The sequence below is a fragment of the Salmo salar genome, chromosome ssa03, assembly GCF_905237065.1.
Source record: "Salmo salar chromosome ssa03, Ssal_v3.1, whole genome shotgun sequence".
In the NCBI taxonomy this organism is placed as follows: Eukaryota; Metazoa; Chordata; class Actinopteri; order Salmoniformes; family Salmonidae; genus Salmo; species Salmo salar.
In genome coordinates, this window is record NC_059444.1 from 32,954,229 (window position 1) to 32,972,548 (window position 18,320).

Here is an 18,320-nt window from a genome sequence, read left to right on the forward strand (position 1 = left end):
CATTTTTGGGGGGGAATGGTGACATTTGCTCATTCGGTTTCCTATCGCTCATTTGCACGTCACGTCAATGATATCATGTCACCGTGTGGGACTGTGGGTCAATTAACCTTGTCGGAGTGGGCGCCCTGATTCTAGTTTGTGAGCTAGGCAGGCTACTGCCTGGGAGGGTCTCCCACTCAGAAGTACGAGATGGGGAGGGGGTGGGGGTAGGTTGACCTCAGATCTCCTCACTGGAAGCCCGAGGTAGGGGGAGCGGGGGAATCTATCAAATAGCGCACCTCTAACTTTGTACAGTACTAATGCAATTAGTAAAATCAGTCACATTACGAAATGCTACCAAATAAACCACAATTCATTCATAATACTGTGAATATATAGTTTCACAGACATATTGTTTAATTTTCTTCTGGTTTGAGCAAAATCGTTAATAATAATATAAAATCAGTCTGCACACCACCAAGGTGAATTGGTTTAGTCTTGACTCTTGGTTGACAGTGTTGGGGGATGGGTAATGTATTGATGCTCGAGCGCTAAATCAACACAAATGTGTTTCTATTTGTCTTTGTTACTTCTTTTTGATATTTATGAGTCTTATTTTTGTATATATTATTATATTTATATAGTTTTAAATGTTATGAATATTTGTTTGTGTTGTTCCAAATGTCTGAATAACAATTACAGTTAGTGCAGAATGGTGCATTTTTTTGTTTTGCCTGGGGGGCGCTGAAGGGGGGGTGTTCGCCCAGGGAGCCATACAAGCTAGAACCACCACTGCCTACCGTCAACCAATTATGTCAATGCGGCGCTATATGGAACCCTCCGCATTTTTACTAAATTTGGTAGGTGCACGATGCGGTAAGGAGCTCAATTTGGCCTCTGCATGTCTCTGGAGGTTCCGCAATTGCGTCACACTCTCAATATGGAGCCTCCGAACACATTTTCAGATAAAGCATAAATTGGCTTTAACCTTGCAAGATCCGGATGGCTCGCGAGGCTAGGTTGGCATTACCAAACCAAAGAAATACAAAGCTAAACATTTCTAAAATAAATATGGTTACTAGACTCTAGCTTTTGTTCTTTATATGATACAAATGACTATGTCTGATAGGACTAGCGAATGTGCCTCTATGCCAGGTACTCATTCAGTAATTAGGGAAAACATGGTGTGGTGATGCTCTTGGCTGAGCCATTTCATGTCTCTCTCTCTGGAGGCCTCATTTTCCTATATTTTGGAATCTCTCTGGAGAGGCCTTGGAGTGAAAGCATCCTGGCACTCCAACCACTCCATTGGGGATTTGTGATGATGAAACAGTCATTGATACCTGCCCTCTCCCTGGCTTAGCAAGGTTAGCTCACAGGCAGAGTTATGCTAGCATTATGCTAATGTTGCTCCCAGTCCCAGAGATTGGAATGGAAATGACTGTAGCTCCGTTCCTAGCTGGGTGTAATTAGCGCAGCATAATTAAAGGCCTTCATTACGTTCCCACTTACTGGAGGCTCAGTTGAAGCTGTGACTCTAAACCGAAAACTTGATCTCCCCATCCATTCTAGACCTGGGTTCAAATACTTTTTGAAATCTTCCAAAATACGTTTAGTGTTTGCTTTATGGAGTTTTTAGTGTTTTTATGGTGTTTACCTGCTTGAAGTGCCAGGTGGGTAGGGTTTGTTCTTTTGTGACTATTCTATTGGTTCCATTGCAACAGGTAAGCTCAATCAAGCACAGATACATTCTTTCAAGTGGTATTTAAACCCAGGTGTGATTAATTCCACAGATATGAACGCTGCTGAATGACTAAATGGAGGCAGGGGGAGGCGAAGGTTGATACACTGTTAGTGCTTGGGCTCGCTCTCCTCCTTAACCACTTTCTCAGAAGCAGTTGTGATTATGATTACCTTGTTCTGCTGCCCAAGGGAAACCCTTCTTCCTTTCTTCTCTCCCTGGTGATGCACTAGGAGATTAGGTTTGTGGAATGGTGCAGGGGAAAACAGGTTCCATCTTCCGATAACATGGGACACTGGGTTGTAATAGCTTTGTTTGAGATTTCATTGATATTCCCACTAGTAACTGGCAACACAGGCCCCGTCATTACAATGCTGTTGCTACACTGCCCTCTCCTGCACAGATATGGAACTGAAGCCACTCCCATAAAAATATAAAAAGGGAATTGTTTTGCATGCACAGGAGGTTGGTGGCACCTTAATTGGGGAGAACGGGCTTGTGGTAATGACTGGAGCGGAATCGGTGGAATGGTGTCAAATGAATCGAACACATGGCTTTCAAGTGTTTGATGCCATTCCATTTGCGGCATTCCTGCCATTATTATGAGCCGCTCAGCAGCCTCCACTGTTGGCATGCTAATAATAATAATAATAATAATAATAATAATAATAATAATAATGAGTCAGAAGAGTAATGCATATTTCAAATCTGTTACAAAGGTGAACTTTATTCATTAAGCATCACTTGTTCATTAAGTTGACATTAAATTGCTGTGGTTATTTAATTTAAAAAAACAATCAGGGGATTCATAATATAATTATGTTTCGGGTGGTTCTGGTTCACCATGATCAATTGATTGAAATTCATTTTTATGTAAACAGCTCAATAGGGCTAGATTTATTTCAGTGTGGAAAAACGGCATTATCTCTTCTATTCTCACAAGCCGGTTCTCTCTTTGACATCAAAAATGAATAAATACAACATCTTGTACACAAGTGAAGCCGATCCGGTTACCCGACACCTCTCGGCCACACACTCAGGTCCTCCCAGATCCAGACAGTACCACCCACCCACCCAAACACACACATTCAGTATGTTGGTGTTTTTTGGAATCCTATCAAGCCTGTGTTCTGTCTGTGTGTCCCCTGCAGTTTGCTGCGTGGGTAGACGCTGTGGTGTTTGTCTTCAGTCTGGAGGATGAGATCAGTTTCCAGACGGTCTACAACTACTTCCTGCGTCTGTCCAGCTACAGGAACACAGCAGAGGTCCCCATGGTCCTGGTCGGGACGCAAGGTATTTCTATTGAACTTTGATTTAACTAGCGAGTTCCTTAATGGAAGGATATTGTTTGGATTGTTAGCTTCACCCCATAGTGGTAGTTTGTGGGTTGGAGGTAGCCAGTTGTTACCGTACACCTGACATAAATAGACATGAAGATGTAAGTAGGCTGGGAGTTTTGACTTTGTGCCCTGACCAGGAAGAACTCTGGGCCTTAGTTTTAGCATCGACTTGAGACTTTAGTGTGGATGTTCACACCCAGTGCGTTCGGAAAGTATTCAGACCCCTTGACTTTTTCCACATTTTGTTACGTTACAGCCTTATTCTAAAATGGATTAAATTAACATTTTTCCTCATCAATCTACACACAATACCCAATAATGACAAAGCGAAAACAGGTTTTGAGAAAAAACTGAAATCTTATTTACGTAAGTATTCAGACCCTTTCCAATGAGAGATCCTTGATGAAAACCTGCCCCAGAGCACTCAGGACCTCAGACTGGGGCAAAGGTTCACCTTCCAACAGGACAAGGACCCTAAGCACACAGCCAAGACAACACAGGAGTGGCTTCGGGACAAGTCTCTAAATGTCCTTAAGTGGCCCGGACTTGAACCTGATCGAACATCTCTGGGGAGACCTGAAAATAGCTGTACCACGACGCTCCCCATCCAACCTGACAGAGCTTGAGAGGATATTCAGAGAAGAATGGAGAAACTCCCCAAATACAGGTGTGCCAAGCTTGTAGCGTCAGACCCAAGAAGACTTGAGGCTGTAATTACTGCCAAAGGTGCTTCAACAAAGCACTGAGTAAAGGGTCTGAATACTTTTTTTATTTTTAATACATTTGCAAAAATTTCTAACGACATTTTTACCTTGTCATTATGAAATATTGTGTGTAGATTGAGGGGGAAAAAACGATTTAATACATTTTAGAATAAGGCTGTGGAAAAAGTCAAGGGGTCTGAATACTTTCTGAATGCACTGTACATAATCCCCCAAATTACATGTTCTCAGAACAATATTATATTCTCGTTGGTCTTTTTTGTCCTTCCCCAGATGCCATCAGTGCTGCCAACCCCAGAGTGATCGATGACTCACGGGCCAGGAAGCTGTCCAACGACCTGAAGCGTTCCACGTACTACGAGACCTGCTCCACCTACGGCCTCAATGTGGAGAGAGTCTTCCAAGATGGTAAGGGCTGGGGCATTGGGGACATAATGTAGCTAGCCTATTAACTAATGAATCTCCCTTTGATAAGCTGAATGTGAAGTGTCAGTGCTGGGCTGGGACTAGAAAGGGAAAGGAGGCTACCTAGTTAGTTGTCCAACTGAATGTATTCAACTGAAATGGGTCTTCCGCATTTAACCCAACCTCTCTGAGTAGAATGTGGACCCCTGTGGATCCTTGCGATCAGGATCACAATGTAATGGTCTACAGTGTATCATTGTATAGGCCAATGTCCGCCCATAGTGTTTCTACTGCTGTCCAGTATCCAACCTTCCCTAGCAGATGCTTGAGCCTTTCATGTTATAAATGGCAATGTGATGTCAATGGAAAGGCTATTGGTAAGAAATGTATAATGGGCAGAAAGATATGACTATTTTCAACACAGTGCCAATAGCCAAGAAGAAACTCATGTCTGCTTTAAGAGAGAGAAACGTCTGTGTTCAATGAGAAAACATCTCTGAACTTTATGACAACCTTAATTTGAACAACATCCTGTCCTGATTGCCACACTACAATACCCTGCCGGGTTCAGTACATCTTTTTAACGACAACTTTTAAACAGTCCCCAAACATTCTCTTTCCCAAACTTCATGAATACATAACGCAGCTTTCACTTTCGTTGCTTGTTGACGCACGGAGCCTTGCAGGTCTCCCCGCTGTATTAATTGCTTGCTTTGAAAGAATTACAAACAAACAAAAAACGGAAAGTGTTTGTGTCTGGAGATCGAGCGGCTCCTCCGTTCCCCATTTTCCATGCTACTTTAGCTATCAATACCAATATGTTCCCCAGCTGTCAGACAGACTTAAACTCTTCTCTCTCCCTCGGCCCTCATTCACGTCATGCAGAATCACAGATCCCGCTCCTGCTGGAGTCTACAGCGAAGTGACGGGCGGCTGCCAACTCTGTCTGCATGGCCAATCAGGTCCCTCTGTACTAAACCTGACAGTCTCATTTGGTTAACATCACACCACATCTCCCTGGGCTTAAGACCGGCTCATTTCTCTGAACATCATATGGCAGGAGTATTTTCCCTTGGAAATGGAGATGTTTTGTATCTCTGGAGAACTGTATAAGGTTCATTTCCCCATATGTAATGTATTACCTGATTGAAAAGAGAATTGCTATGACGTGGTTAATATCAGTGGACTTGTTGTTGATGTTGTGTTTGATTCCTAACCCTCTGTTGTTTGTCTGTTTCTCTTTCTCTCCCACCAGTCGCCCAGAAGGTGGTGGCTCTGAGGAAAAAGCAGCAGCTGTCTATTGGTCCGTGCAAATCCCTTCCCAACTCGCCTAGCCACTCATCAGTCCCCAACGCATCCCTTCCCTCTGTGCATATTAACCAGGTGAGGCCACACCCCCTACCAGAATATTTCTAACTAGGGCCAGGAGTTTTTCCTGACCACGTGACCTGACCAGAAAAAATTCAGGGCCCTAGTTTTAGGATATTACTTGTCAGGTTACGTAGTCGGGAAAAACAATGAGATTCTTCTGTGCCATTGGCGCATGCAGGAAGACATAGGCTGTAAACTACTGAAAATACAGAGCGTACAGTAGCCTTCATGAACTATATATTATGATTCAGTTTTCCCAGATCCTACCTTCTTTAACTGACTAGTTTGTTCTCTCCCTCTCTCTCTCTCTCTCTCTTCGTCTCTGTCTCTCCTCTTCCAGGCGGCGAACGGCGGGGGTGCGTTCAGCGACTACTCCTCCTCGGTGCCCTCCACTCCCAGCATCAGCCAGAGGGAGATGCGCATCGAGACCATCGCCGCCTCCAACACGCCCACACCCATCCGGAAGCAGTCCAAGCGCCGCTCCAACATCTTCACAGTAAGTATGCGGCAGCTGATGCAGAGCAACACCCACTCGCACTACTAGAGGGCGCAGTACCGCACACACACTGTCCACCAGAGGGAGACAAAGACAAAGCCGCCCACTTCCTGGCTGTATCAGATACAGGCACAGAAAGCCTTCCTGGTTTACTCCTTATACAAGCAACAAAAATGGGCAAAGGAGAGAAAGAATTATAAGGATAACAGTTGCTGGTTGCCACCTGGGTTATATTTTGAACCCATACTATGAAAAAAATGCTTCATTTATTTTTTTGTTTTGTTATTTTAAAGCAAATATCAAAGCTATAAGCACTGTGGAAAAATATCTCAGCTTTTTAAAACGTTTGTTATGTTGGTAACGTTTCCCTTTCCTTTCCAATTGAAAGTAAATGCTCATGAGTTACTCATCTTTCACTTATCCCCTCCTCCTGGCCCCTCTGTCTCAATCTTTGGCCTCCCTCCCTACCCCTCTTATTTTTTACTAGATCCTTTCTTTGCAGTGACTCCCTATTGGGGGAGAGAAGGGGTGAGGCAAGGCTACACCCCAGCAAAGCCAGCAATGCAACTTCCCCCCTACCCTACCCAACCACACTAAACTAAAAGTCGGGGACAGACTATAACCCTTTCGTCACTACAGAGTCAGATAATGCATGCTCTCCCTCGCTTCTCCCTCCGCCCCTACCTTACTCTAGATATCCCTTTTCTAACCTTTGCCCTTACCCCAGATATCCCAGCTCTTACCTTTGTCCTCTGGCCACTAACCAGTGTACTTACCACAGCTTGCCCCGCTCAACCCTCTTCCAATTACCCATACTTCTGATAGCCTTAGTTAAACCTCTGTCCTTACTCTAGCTTCTACCTGAATTGCCCTTATTCAATCCCGTGACGCAGCTCTAACCTTCCCTACCTATGAGAGCCTTTCACTAACCGCTGTACTTTCCTCAGCTACCCCAGCTCCACCTCTTCCCCTCTATCCTTAGCCTCCCTTTCTCTTACCTCTACCCCAGCCTCTCCTGCTCCAACCTACCACCATCCCTTTCCCAGGTTCCCTTTTTCATACCTCTCCCTTCTACCCCTAACCCCAGCCCCCTCACTTCCTCTACCTCTCCCTTCTACCCCTAACCCCAGCCCCCTCACTTCCTCTACCTCTCCCTTCTACCCATAACCCCAGCCCCCTCACTTCCTCTCAACTCTCTCATCTCTCCCAACCCCCAGACCCCTCACTTCCTCTAACCTCTCCCATCTCCCCCTACCCCAGCTACTGTGGTAGCCATCGCGGGGCTCTGGGCAGCAGAGCAGTGCAGATTGTCTGTCAGTTAGTAGCTCCCCTTGTCTTCTCCCTCCCCCTGCTAGGTAGTGACTAACCCTGTTCACCAGAGACATGAGCCTCTGCCTGTCCGCATCATGGAGATGGCCAAGCACGCCACCTATCCCGTGTGGGTGCCCGACTGGCAGGCTGAGCGGGAGTTTCAGCTCATGACCTTCTGAGGAGCGGCGAGCCGGGACAGGGTGGGGGGGGGCAGAAGATGGGTGGAGGGAGGAGAAACAGAGGGTGGTGGGGTGGGGGGGGTCGACTACTCTCCATATTCCAAATGACACTTCAAGAGCACAGGAGAGGAAGGATTTTTGCCATTTTTTTACAATACAAGAGAAAAATTAAAGTTTTGTTTACCAAGCTGCATCCACGATAAGACTATCCGTTCTTTCTCACTTTGCTTTTTCATCAATCTCAATTTGGAATGCCTCTTGAGGAAACAGAATTATTAACGTGCCGCACACATCACCGTAGTCTTGAACATCTCTCTCTCTCCGGCCACAAATAGTTAGCAAGTCAGTATTATAACACTTGCAATGCCGCCTCTTCTAATCAGAGTACTGGGTAGTTGTGATCCCTAACCGTTTTTGATTCAGTCGGAGAGTTGTAGTCAGGATAGAGAAGAAGCCTTAACGTCGCGGGTTATTTTGATAGAAAATACAACACAGTAGTGTCTATTTCTCTCCCAACCCTTTTGGGTTCGCTTTCCTTTTCTTCAGGGGTTTTGTGGGCTTGTCAACCAGATAGAAAGACCTTTCAATAACACACTCAACTAATTAGAAACAACACTGTGGCTAACTTTGCGGTCATATTCATGAATCCACAAGGTGTTTTACTCACAGTATTGCTAGTTAGAATATGCCAGGAACATTTTCCCAATATTCTTTCTGTTTGATATATTTTAGTTTAGATAAGACCGTGTATTGGCTGTATGATACATTCTAAAGCACAATGTATTACTGTTCTACATGCGTAGTCGAAGGTGGCTGAGGGAAAAAATCAGAGTACTAACAGTGACCACATAAACTACTCTGTATCCCAGTGCACGATCTAATTACATGTCATGCTCTCTAGTCAGATTTGGGTGTCTGAAGTGCTTTTAAGTAGACTAATCTCAAAAACTCCATTTTTTTTAAGTGTAGGCTATTGCCAACAACTCATGTTGAACTATAATTAAAATATGAATCTAATTTATTTAGGTTACTGACTATAGATTTAGTGGGCACTGGGTACCATTGGAATATTAGAATTAGCTGAGGCTACTTTGATTCTTTTTAAATATTGTTCTTTATATAGTGCATTGCAAATTGACTGGTGAATCTGCCTCTTTTGGAGCTTTTATTTCTCAAAGGTCCTAAAAGCTTTACTCATAAAGACGTTGGCTTATCCACCGTGTCTTTTCACCACCTTCATCACCAGTCAGTCAGTCTCACCCGCCATTATCATCACCCTCAGCCCACTTCTGTCATGATTAGTAATGGCCACTAGGTGTCAGCTGAGTACACAAAAAAAATGTTCCTAGTGCTTCCATGGTTTAGTAACCATATCAATAGGTTTTGGCATATCTCATATATTTTCTGGGGTGTTTTGAGGCATTTTTCTTCTTTCGCTATGTTCAAAAGCACCGTCATGACAAATACCTTCTTGCATATTTTTTTAACATTTGTTTTGGCCACATCTAAATTTCATATCCATCAACTCCCATGTATAATTGTCAGCCATTTTAGTTCCTTTTGTACTGGATGTCCACTCTAAAGGAAACAAAAAAATAATCTCCTGGAATGTTTTTTTGTTGTTGTTGATATTTCCAGATCCGTGCTAATTTTCCAACCTTTCTTCGACAAAAAGGGCTTCCCAACTCCTTCCGCATTAAGAGCGTTGTGCTATCAAAAAAGCACATTTCACCCCAATGAGTTGTCCCTCTGACCTGTCATACCCAATCGGGAGGAGAAATGACTGGGGACTAGAGCGTTTTTGCTGCTTTGCCCTAGTGCCCCCTTTGCGTAAATGTTCGGTCGGGAGGTGCGCTATGGAAACCATCGAACTTTGTGACAAAAAAAAGCAACATGTAACATTGGTAGTTGCTGAGTAGATCTGGGAGTCAGTTCATGCTCAAAGTAAAAACAGTCAAATTCACCCTCTGGATTGTGACAGACTGTAGGAACTCTTCTCCGCTGGAAATGCCCCCCATCCCTCCCCCCACGTCCTTCAAGCCCACCTTGCTTCACATCCTTACAAACAGTCTGTGTACAGTACAGTCAAGTCACGCTTGGAATTATAATTCAACCACTCAAAGGACACGGCCCCATTACATGACATCACACTGCCTTTTGCCATAAAACAAGGACTCAAGGACTAGAGGTGCCAAGTACATTGTGGTTTACTCCCCCCCTCCCCCCACCCCCCTTTCTTTTCATCGTTTTTTCTTTCATTTCTCTTTCTTTTCAGGGAAAGTCTTGAATGGACTTGAATATGTGGCAAACATAAATAAGGGTATGTTAGGTGAAGTTGGGTAGTTTTATGAAGGCCTTCATAAAAATTAGAGTAGGGCGTCAGGCACAAGTGGTATCATACAAAATAATGAATAACTAATGGGAAATGGATTGCACCGACTTGTATGAATGTAGTGTCTATTTATTTAATTTGACTATGATTTGGAATTATCCATTTCTCCATCCTTTATTATTGCTATTTATTTACTTTTTTTAATTTTATTTTTTATATATTTCAATTTGGGTTTGGTATGAAGATTATGAACTTATTCCATAATCGCTTTTATATAATTTACGGATTGACAAATATAAGACTTCTGTATATCTTGTATTGTATTTTATTTACAATGGTACTCTATAGAAAGTATATTATATACATATATGAAATATATATAAAAATAATGCCTTTATTGTCCATCCTATATTTTGTGGGAACTGCAATGTTTGGCTCATTCTGTTGATCTTATTTGGGAGTGAAACCTGTGACCTTGATTTGTATGGTGTCTGTATAGAAACAAAAATAATCAGAATAAAAAAATAAAATGTTGAAAATGATAAACCAGAGTTGGTTTACTTGAACTCAGACTCTACCTCTCTCCATTGGTGATTGATTGGGCATCCCTTCATCCTGTTCTGAGTGAGACCATAACAGTCTTGTCTGTTGGTTATGAGTGACATTTCCTGTATTTCACCTGTTAGTCCGTGCTTTGGGGATATTCTGTGTACAAGTACTGTGTTTGTCAGAAAATGGGGTAATACTTTATTTTCACTGCTCGACTGTTTTTCCCTCCACAGTCTGTCATATGAAATGTAATGTGTTTGCAGCAGATGTTGGTGAAATGTGCTGCTGCACCTGTTCACTGATGTGTTCCACTGTTGTTTGTAATGACCATGTTCAACTGCAGCTGTACTTCTAACCCTAACACTGTGAATGCCTTGAAATGTATTTTCCCTCCTGGTGTTCCAATAGGAATTTCAGAGGAATTTGAAAGGAAACGCTATATGAAACTCCTATATGATAACTTTCTTCATAATAACCTTTTCCCCCCCAACCTGCCTTTTCTCCTTTTTATTGCGTTTCAACTTGACTTGTCAATGTATCTATGCAAAACGGCCCAGCTGGGCCTTAACTTGATTTGGACTGACCTAGAAAGGCCCAATGTGGACCTAAGAGAGGGGTGTTCCTCTATGATCTGGAAGGGTCCACTGTGGGCCTAACAGAGGGATGGATCTCCCATGGGTTTACAGGACTGAGTCATGACTCAATGTGTGGTCGTCTTTTGGTTTACTACCTATTATGTGTTGGGATGTTTCTTCAGTGTCTGGTCTGGTCTGTTCTGGTCTGGTCTTTTTTTATTACTGCACGCATGTCAATGTTACCGCTGTATGTTACGCTGGTCTGCTTGTTTGTTTATTTTCAAAGCTTTTGTTGTTGTTGAGAATTTTGTTTTGCGACGTTGAATTCGCCTCCCAACCGCTCTCCACACACACACACCACACACACACACATCCCACACACCCCAACCTCCAAACATTCTTACCTCTGACCCACATGCTCATCTTGATACATGCACCTTACTCAACTCCCATCTCCCCATCTCCCCCCCTCCATGTTTTTTCCAGTGACCGACTGACTCTCTTGTTTCCTTGCAGTCACGGAAAGCCAACAGTGAACAGGCAAAGACCACTGACAGTAAAACAGATAGCATAGGCAGTGGAAGGGCCATACCCATCAAACAGGTGAGTGTCTCTCTACTCCTACGCTAGTCATAGATTGTGTCTGAAATCACACTCTATTCCCTATATAGTGCACTACTTTTGCTCAGGGCCCTGGTCAAAAGTAGTGCACTTTATTGATTAGGGTGCCACATTCTGATCACCAATGGTATTCAGGTAAGTATAGCACATTCACTGTGTAAGTAGCACATTTCTACCCTTTAGTGCATACATTCCCCTCTGTATGTATTTGGACAGTGATGCAAATGTTTTTATTTGGCTATATACTCCAGTGTTTTGGATTAAAGATTAAATGTTTCATATGAGACAACAATATAGAATGTCACCTTTTTATTTGAGGGTATTTTCATACAGATCTGATTTACTGTATATAAAGTGCTTTCATTTCTAAATCTACTCCCCCGATTTGAAGAAGTCATAAGTATTTGGACAAATTTACCTAGTGTATTAAAGTAGCCCAAAAGTTTTGTATTTGGTCCCATATTCCCAGCACACAATGACTACATCAAGCTTGTGACTCTACAAACTTGTTGGATGCATTTGCAGTTTGTTTTGGTTGTGTTTTGGGTTCTCTTTCAAATACTAGTTTTGATGTCTCACTCTGGGATTCGCTGAATAGGTGGATCACTATGGAAGAACCAATCACACAACGTCTGTCGGAGACAGACAGATCGAGTGGCGAATGAGGTGAGACCCTCCCTCTTTATAAGGCGCCCATCGCCCCACCCTCTAGTTACTCTCGTTCTCTTCCTTGCAAAGATCACTATGCTCCCTAAGCTCGACTTGATCACTGTCTTCCTGCTTAACTGTTCTCAGGCGAACCGCGAGGTTAACGCTGCTCAACGTAGTGCCCCCACTCTCGTCCTTCATGTTGTGTACTGACCAAAAGGAATGTTTTTGCTAAGAGTAGAATTAGCTTTTTGCTATTTTCTACTTGCTCTAAGTCTCCAGTTGTGGCTAGCTACTGAGACTTGTCCAGCTGAGGCCGCAAGGCCTAGCTAACCACCACTTGATCTTACTACCTGTACAGACGGTAGAATTGCTAGCTCTCCTCTCTCGTTTAGCTCAACCTACGTTGATTAATTTTGTGTTGACTAAACTGCCCGACCCAGCTTTACAGCTTGATGGTCAAGCGAGTCTCTATGTTCACCGAAGAACTACGCTGCAACACGCTTGTCTTCTAGCATTGTGCTAAACTAGCTAGGCTATTGGCCCATGAGGCGAACGTTAGCCCCACAGCTTTAGTATTTATACACACTACTCACTTCAGCTAGCCATTAGCCACGAGGCATCTAATGAGCTAGCTCATGCCTATCAAGGCTAAATTCGCAGCAGGCACTACTGGATTAGCAGGCCTTTTCCCACGAATTAGGGTCAAAGGAAGGGTAACAGTGGCTTAACCGCAACCCAGTCAGACTCTAGTTCAATTAATTATGGCCACTGCTAATCCGCCTCAGGCAGGCACTTGAACCCCCTTGCGACTCGATGATGCTGGAAAGCCAGCTTCTCTCGTTTTGTTGGCTAAACTGACCAGTTACACCTCAATGTACTATGGTCAAAAGAGAATCTATTCTATAGCGCTATTCAAATGGTTTTCTTCGCCATCCGCGGCGCTAGCCAACAAGGGGAACACTTGCTAGCTAACGCCACAGCCTCACGGCCAAGCGTCGACTCGCACACGCATAATCCGGTTAGCAAGGCCTTGTAAGTAAGCATTTCACTGAAAGGTCTACACCTGTTGTATTCGGTGCATGTGACAAATACAATTTGAGCTGCTTATGCAGCTCTCAAACGAGTCCTGCGAGTGTTGTAAGGTTTTACTGAGTACCGGCCTTTGCAAGCTTTAGCTACACTACTAGCCCTCACAGCGAATGCTAGCTAGCTAACGACCATCTGCCGATAGCTAGATTAGCTCTCATATTTAGTTTGCCTAGTATTAAGTTGCTTGGTGCCTACTAACTGAACCAGTCCCAACCTGCGGTGATCCAGTCTACGAGACGGCGTAAAACAGGCTAACTAACACGGCAAGGCCATCCCCTCTCGGGCTAAAGGTGATGGTCTACGCTTTTCCTCCTCTATGCCTGATACTAGTCAGAGCGAGGGAACCAGGCTTATCCCTCATCTTAGTAGCCCCTCAATGGCCAGGGATGCTCTGCTTAGCAGAGATCACTCTCCTTATTTACGACCAGCCCTGGCAGCTACCGTTAAGCAGGGATCCTCTGATATAAGAGAACAGAGATTTTCCACCCTCACCCTGAAACCCTGGCCCTATGGTCCTGGCCCTATGGTCCTGGCCCGTAAGACGATGGATCTGAATGTGATGTGACAAGCTTGCCACTGTCATTGAGACTTTCCAGAGTGCCAGAGCCCCTTCTACATGTTCACTGTATGTTAACAAGTGGTTCGGTTTTGAGAAGTGGTGTGACCTAAGGCAGATCATTCCTTTACCAATGCTGTTTTATGAAGGGGGATCGTCGCTTACAGTCTCCAAGCCTTTAGCCCCGTCTTGAGACCTGTCTATTGTGCTTCAGGGTATTTCGCAGCAGCCTTTGGAGGTGTAGGAAAGCATGTAGATTAAATATCTCCTTCAAAACTGCTTTACTTGATTGCCCTGACGTCTGCAAAGCGAGTGAGTGAGTGAGATGCACACGCTGTCAGTTCCACCAATTGTGCCTACAGTTTGCCCCAGGGTTTTCCAAGGTGACTTTTCTACCTAACCCCACCTTTATGACTAAGGTCGGCAATACTTATAATTGCCTCATCAAGAGCTTTTGGCTTTCCACCCTCCGCCCTTCTCTTCTACATAGGAGGAGCGTCTCCACCGTTTGTGTCCAGTTCGCGCTTTGCACATTTACTTGGATAGAACGAGAGCATTACGAAAGAGCGATCAATTCTTTGTGTCCTGGGCACCTCCCTGCAAGTGTAGGCTCCTCTCTCATCAACGACTATCCCATTGGATAGTGGAGGCTATTATACTGGGTTATAATTGCAAGGGTTTACAGCCCCTAGAGGGCCTGAGGGCTCATTCCACCAGAGGTATCGCTACCTCTTGTGCACTCTTCAAAGGCATTTCTGTACAAGAGATTTATGATGCGGCATGTTGGGCCACCCTGAATATATTTTTTCAGGTTTACTAAGTTTCACTGCACCTTATTTGGCACATACAGTCCTCAGTGTCAGAGCCTCTTGAGTGGTGACTGTAGCGACTGCCTTGGCTTCGGAGAGTCTGCTATATGGGAGTTGGCTGTATCCAGTGAGACATTGAAACTAGTATTTGAAAGAGAACTCAAGGTTACTTGCGTAAGCCCGGTTCGCTGAGAATATGAGTGAGATGTCGCACCGCATTTCCCTGCTCGCAAGAGCGCAAGGAACGTGGCTCCTTATAAAGAGGGAGGGGCTCAGCTCATTCGCCACTCGACATGTCTGACTCCGGCAGATGTGTGTGATTGGTTCTTCCATAGTGAGACATCTCACTCATATTCTCAGAGAACCGGCATTACGCAATTAACCTGGAGTGATGTTTTGCCCAATAGGAACTGAATGGTGAATGATGACTGGCGTAATTTTCTTTGTGAGTATATTAGATGTTTCTGAACTCTTCTTCTAAATAATCCTGTTAATGCCATGATTAAGAAAAATCATGAATAAGGATGAGTGAGAAAGTTACGGAGGCTACAACAAAACATGCTAACCTCTTACCATTACCAATAATGGGGGAGGTTAGCATTTTTCAGGGATATGATCTTTGTCCCTCTGTAACTTTCATAATCCACTATTCAGTGATGATTATTCACAATCATGGTAGCATCCATGTTCACGTAGAATTGTTCACAAAAGTCTTCTATTTTTATTTACAATAAAAGTGACACAAATGACACAGTACATTATTCACCATTCACTTCCTATTGGGAAAAACAAGCTGTAAACAAGCTGTAAATGCATCCACCAAGTTTGTTGAGTCACAAGGTTGATGTAGTCATTGTGTGCAAGGAAAGTGGGACCAAATACTAAACTTTTGACTACTTTAATACACTATGAGTGAATTGGTCCAAATACTTATGACTTCTTCAAATGGGGCGGACTAGGAACACAAAGTGCTTTCATTTATAAACGTTAGAGCAGATATGAATGAAAATACCATAGGAATTAGAATACTACATTTAATTGTAATTAAAAGGATCTCTATGGAAAATATCCCAAATAAAAGTTGACATTCTGTACTGTTGCATATGCAACATTTGATCTCAAATTCAAAATGCTGGAGTATAGAGCCAAATTAGACATTTTTGCTCCACTGTCCGAACACATACGGAGGGGGGAGTGTATTTAAAAATGTATGTATATTTTTTAAAGTTTTGAGCATACTATTCCTTATCTGGCCAGTGTGTTTATGTTAGTGTTGAGAAAATGTTTGCTTTGTGGGTGGGCTGAATCATACAACTTTACAACCACTAGATGGCGATGTGATACCACATTACAAATGAAAGAAACCATTAAAGCTTGTAATCATTAGAATCCCATTGCAAGTAGTGCTGTCTGAACCCTGAGGGTTCTTAGAATGAAAGGAAAAGGAACATCAAAAGGAGAATTTCCCTGCAAAGTATCAAGACATACAGATCATAATCTTTAGATTACTTACTTTCTGGATGTGTAGCTGTTAGGTTGGATGGGTTTGAAGATTTAGACTCTACATTTGTATATTTGTAATATATATTTGTGATATATTATGCAATCACATTGTAGTATGTAGGTGTCACATATTGACAAGGCATTCTTTTCAGCATTAGAGATTGTGGCTTGTAATTTCGTTGAAGGCAGTATTTGTTATATCCATCCGATGTATTTTATTTTACCTTCTAATGTTATTAGAAAAATACTCACTTTGTTGTCTTTTAATTTCCCAAGAAAACGTAAGCTTCTAAATCAATATATTTTCCTCGTCCCCAGAAATAAATTCCCGAAAACACTTTGAGTAATTATAATATTCCAATAAAACACTGAAAACTGTCGACGCAAGTGTAAGGATCACAAGCTTTTCTATGTAACCAAGCACCAAATATAGTTTTAATAGTCATTGAATATGCACTCCGTCTCCTTTTCGCCTCATTGATCACCTGATTTACTTAAAGGCACATCTCAATAGCTGTTTCGGGTATGACATGACGTGGCACAAGGTCGTCGGGTGGGTTCCATTGCTCCTCCATTACTCCTCTATTGTTCCCACGAGTAAGGAGGGGGGCAGACAACATCAGACCAATGCCTTGAATTGCCAACTCATAAAGTTTGCAGTTGTCTAAAAAACAAAAACAATTTTGCTCAAAACAACATCTTTCTTTAACCTTAAGTGTGTAAACATTACTTACTTACAGGAAAGGGAGATACCTAGTCAGTCGTCCAACTGAATGTATTCAACTGAGATGTGTCTTCCGTATTTAACCTAACCCCTCTGAGTCAGAGAGGTGCTGGGGTCTGCCTTAATCCACATCCACGTCTTTGGCGCCCGGGGAACAGTGGGTTAACTGGCTTGCTCAGGGGGCAGATCGACAGGTTTTGTTTTTGCCTTGTCAGCTCGGGGGATTCGATCCAGAAACCTGGCCCAACGCTCTAACCGCTAGGCTACCTGCCGCCACAGGAGCAATTAGGGTTAAGTGTCTTTCTCAAAGGTACATCGACTTTATACTTTGGATGTTGTTTTTCAACAGAAAACGTTAAGAAAATAGAGTCTTTAGTATACATTTTCCTTTCAAGTGAAGCTAAATAGCCTGTATGAAGTACAGTGGAATCAAACATCACACTGAGTTGGCGTAATTTGTACTAAGAACCAGGATGAGGCGTGATTGACACATTGATTACTATTCTCTCCTGATTATATGAGGGCTTTCAGCAAGGGTCAGTATCCTAATCCTAGCATTATCCTTCTTAACCGGGAATTACGGGAACGGTCAAAGTATACACTTGGCTTTCAACGTGGTAGGCCAAGCATTCCCTGCTGTTCAGGACACTGTCCACATTCCTGCACATTTAGAATTATTACAAGTATAAGATGACAGATGAAACACATAGTAGAAATGGCCAAATAAATAAATCAGCAACAAAATATTGCCAAACAAGCCAAATATAATGTATGCAAACCTTTTTATTGAGTCTCATTTGATCCCAATCAGAATGTTACTGTAATGACCAGTGCAATTCCCTCCATATCATTAACCAGGGTTAAGTCAGGTTTAAGTCAGGTTTAAGGGGATTAGACCAGCAGGGTCAGGTGAGAGAGAGGTCAGTTGACAGAGATCTTAAAGATCACCCCCCCCCCCAAAGATACTTACTGTGAGCTCTGCCATTCATTCTACTCATATGATGATGGCCTGAAGTAGGGCCTCTTCCCTTGGTGGGTATCATAGCAACTTACAATAAGACAATAAGATAAGACCTGGCCAGCTCTCGTCCCATGATCTACCCAAGAGTGGTGGGTGGGTGGGGGCTATTAAGAGTAGCTTATGGCCTGCCCTGGCCAGTCAATTGCACAATACGGAAAATCAAAGTGCCAATGTGAGCTTAATTACCCCTATTGGGCAAATTATACACTGCACCCCCTCCCCTCCCTCAATCCACTGACCCTGAGCCCCCTCCCTATCTGTAAACATTTGAAATAAAGGCAACAACACACTCACTGCCGTGGAGCTGTCAACACTTTTTTTTATTTTTTTTTATTCTGGCCTTCGC

The 18,320-nt window shown here is 43.2% G+C and overlaps 1 protein-coding gene across 2 annotated transcripts in view; it reads left to right on the forward strand.

Moving 5' to 3' along the window:
• LOC106599824 (arf-GAP with GTPase, ANK repeat and PH domain-containing protein 3) overlaps window positions 1-18,320 on the forward strand; it is a 219,631-nt gene that overhangs the window by 119,569 nt on the left and 81,742 nt on the right. For both annotated transcript variants that reach the window (XM_014191164.2, XM_014191163.2), the window contains exons 5-9: window positions 2,872-3,013; window positions 4,056-4,190; window positions 5,443-5,570; window positions 5,899-6,054; window positions 11,517-11,603. In XM_014191164.2, the coding sequence (XP_014046639.1) occupies window positions 2,872-3,013; window positions 4,056-4,190; window positions 5,443-5,570; window positions 5,899-6,054; window positions 11,517-11,603 (648 nt within the window). The remainder of the gene's footprint in view (window positions 1-2,871; window positions 3,014-4,055; window positions 4,191-5,442; window positions 5,571-5,898; window positions 6,055-11,516; window positions 11,604-18,320) is intronic.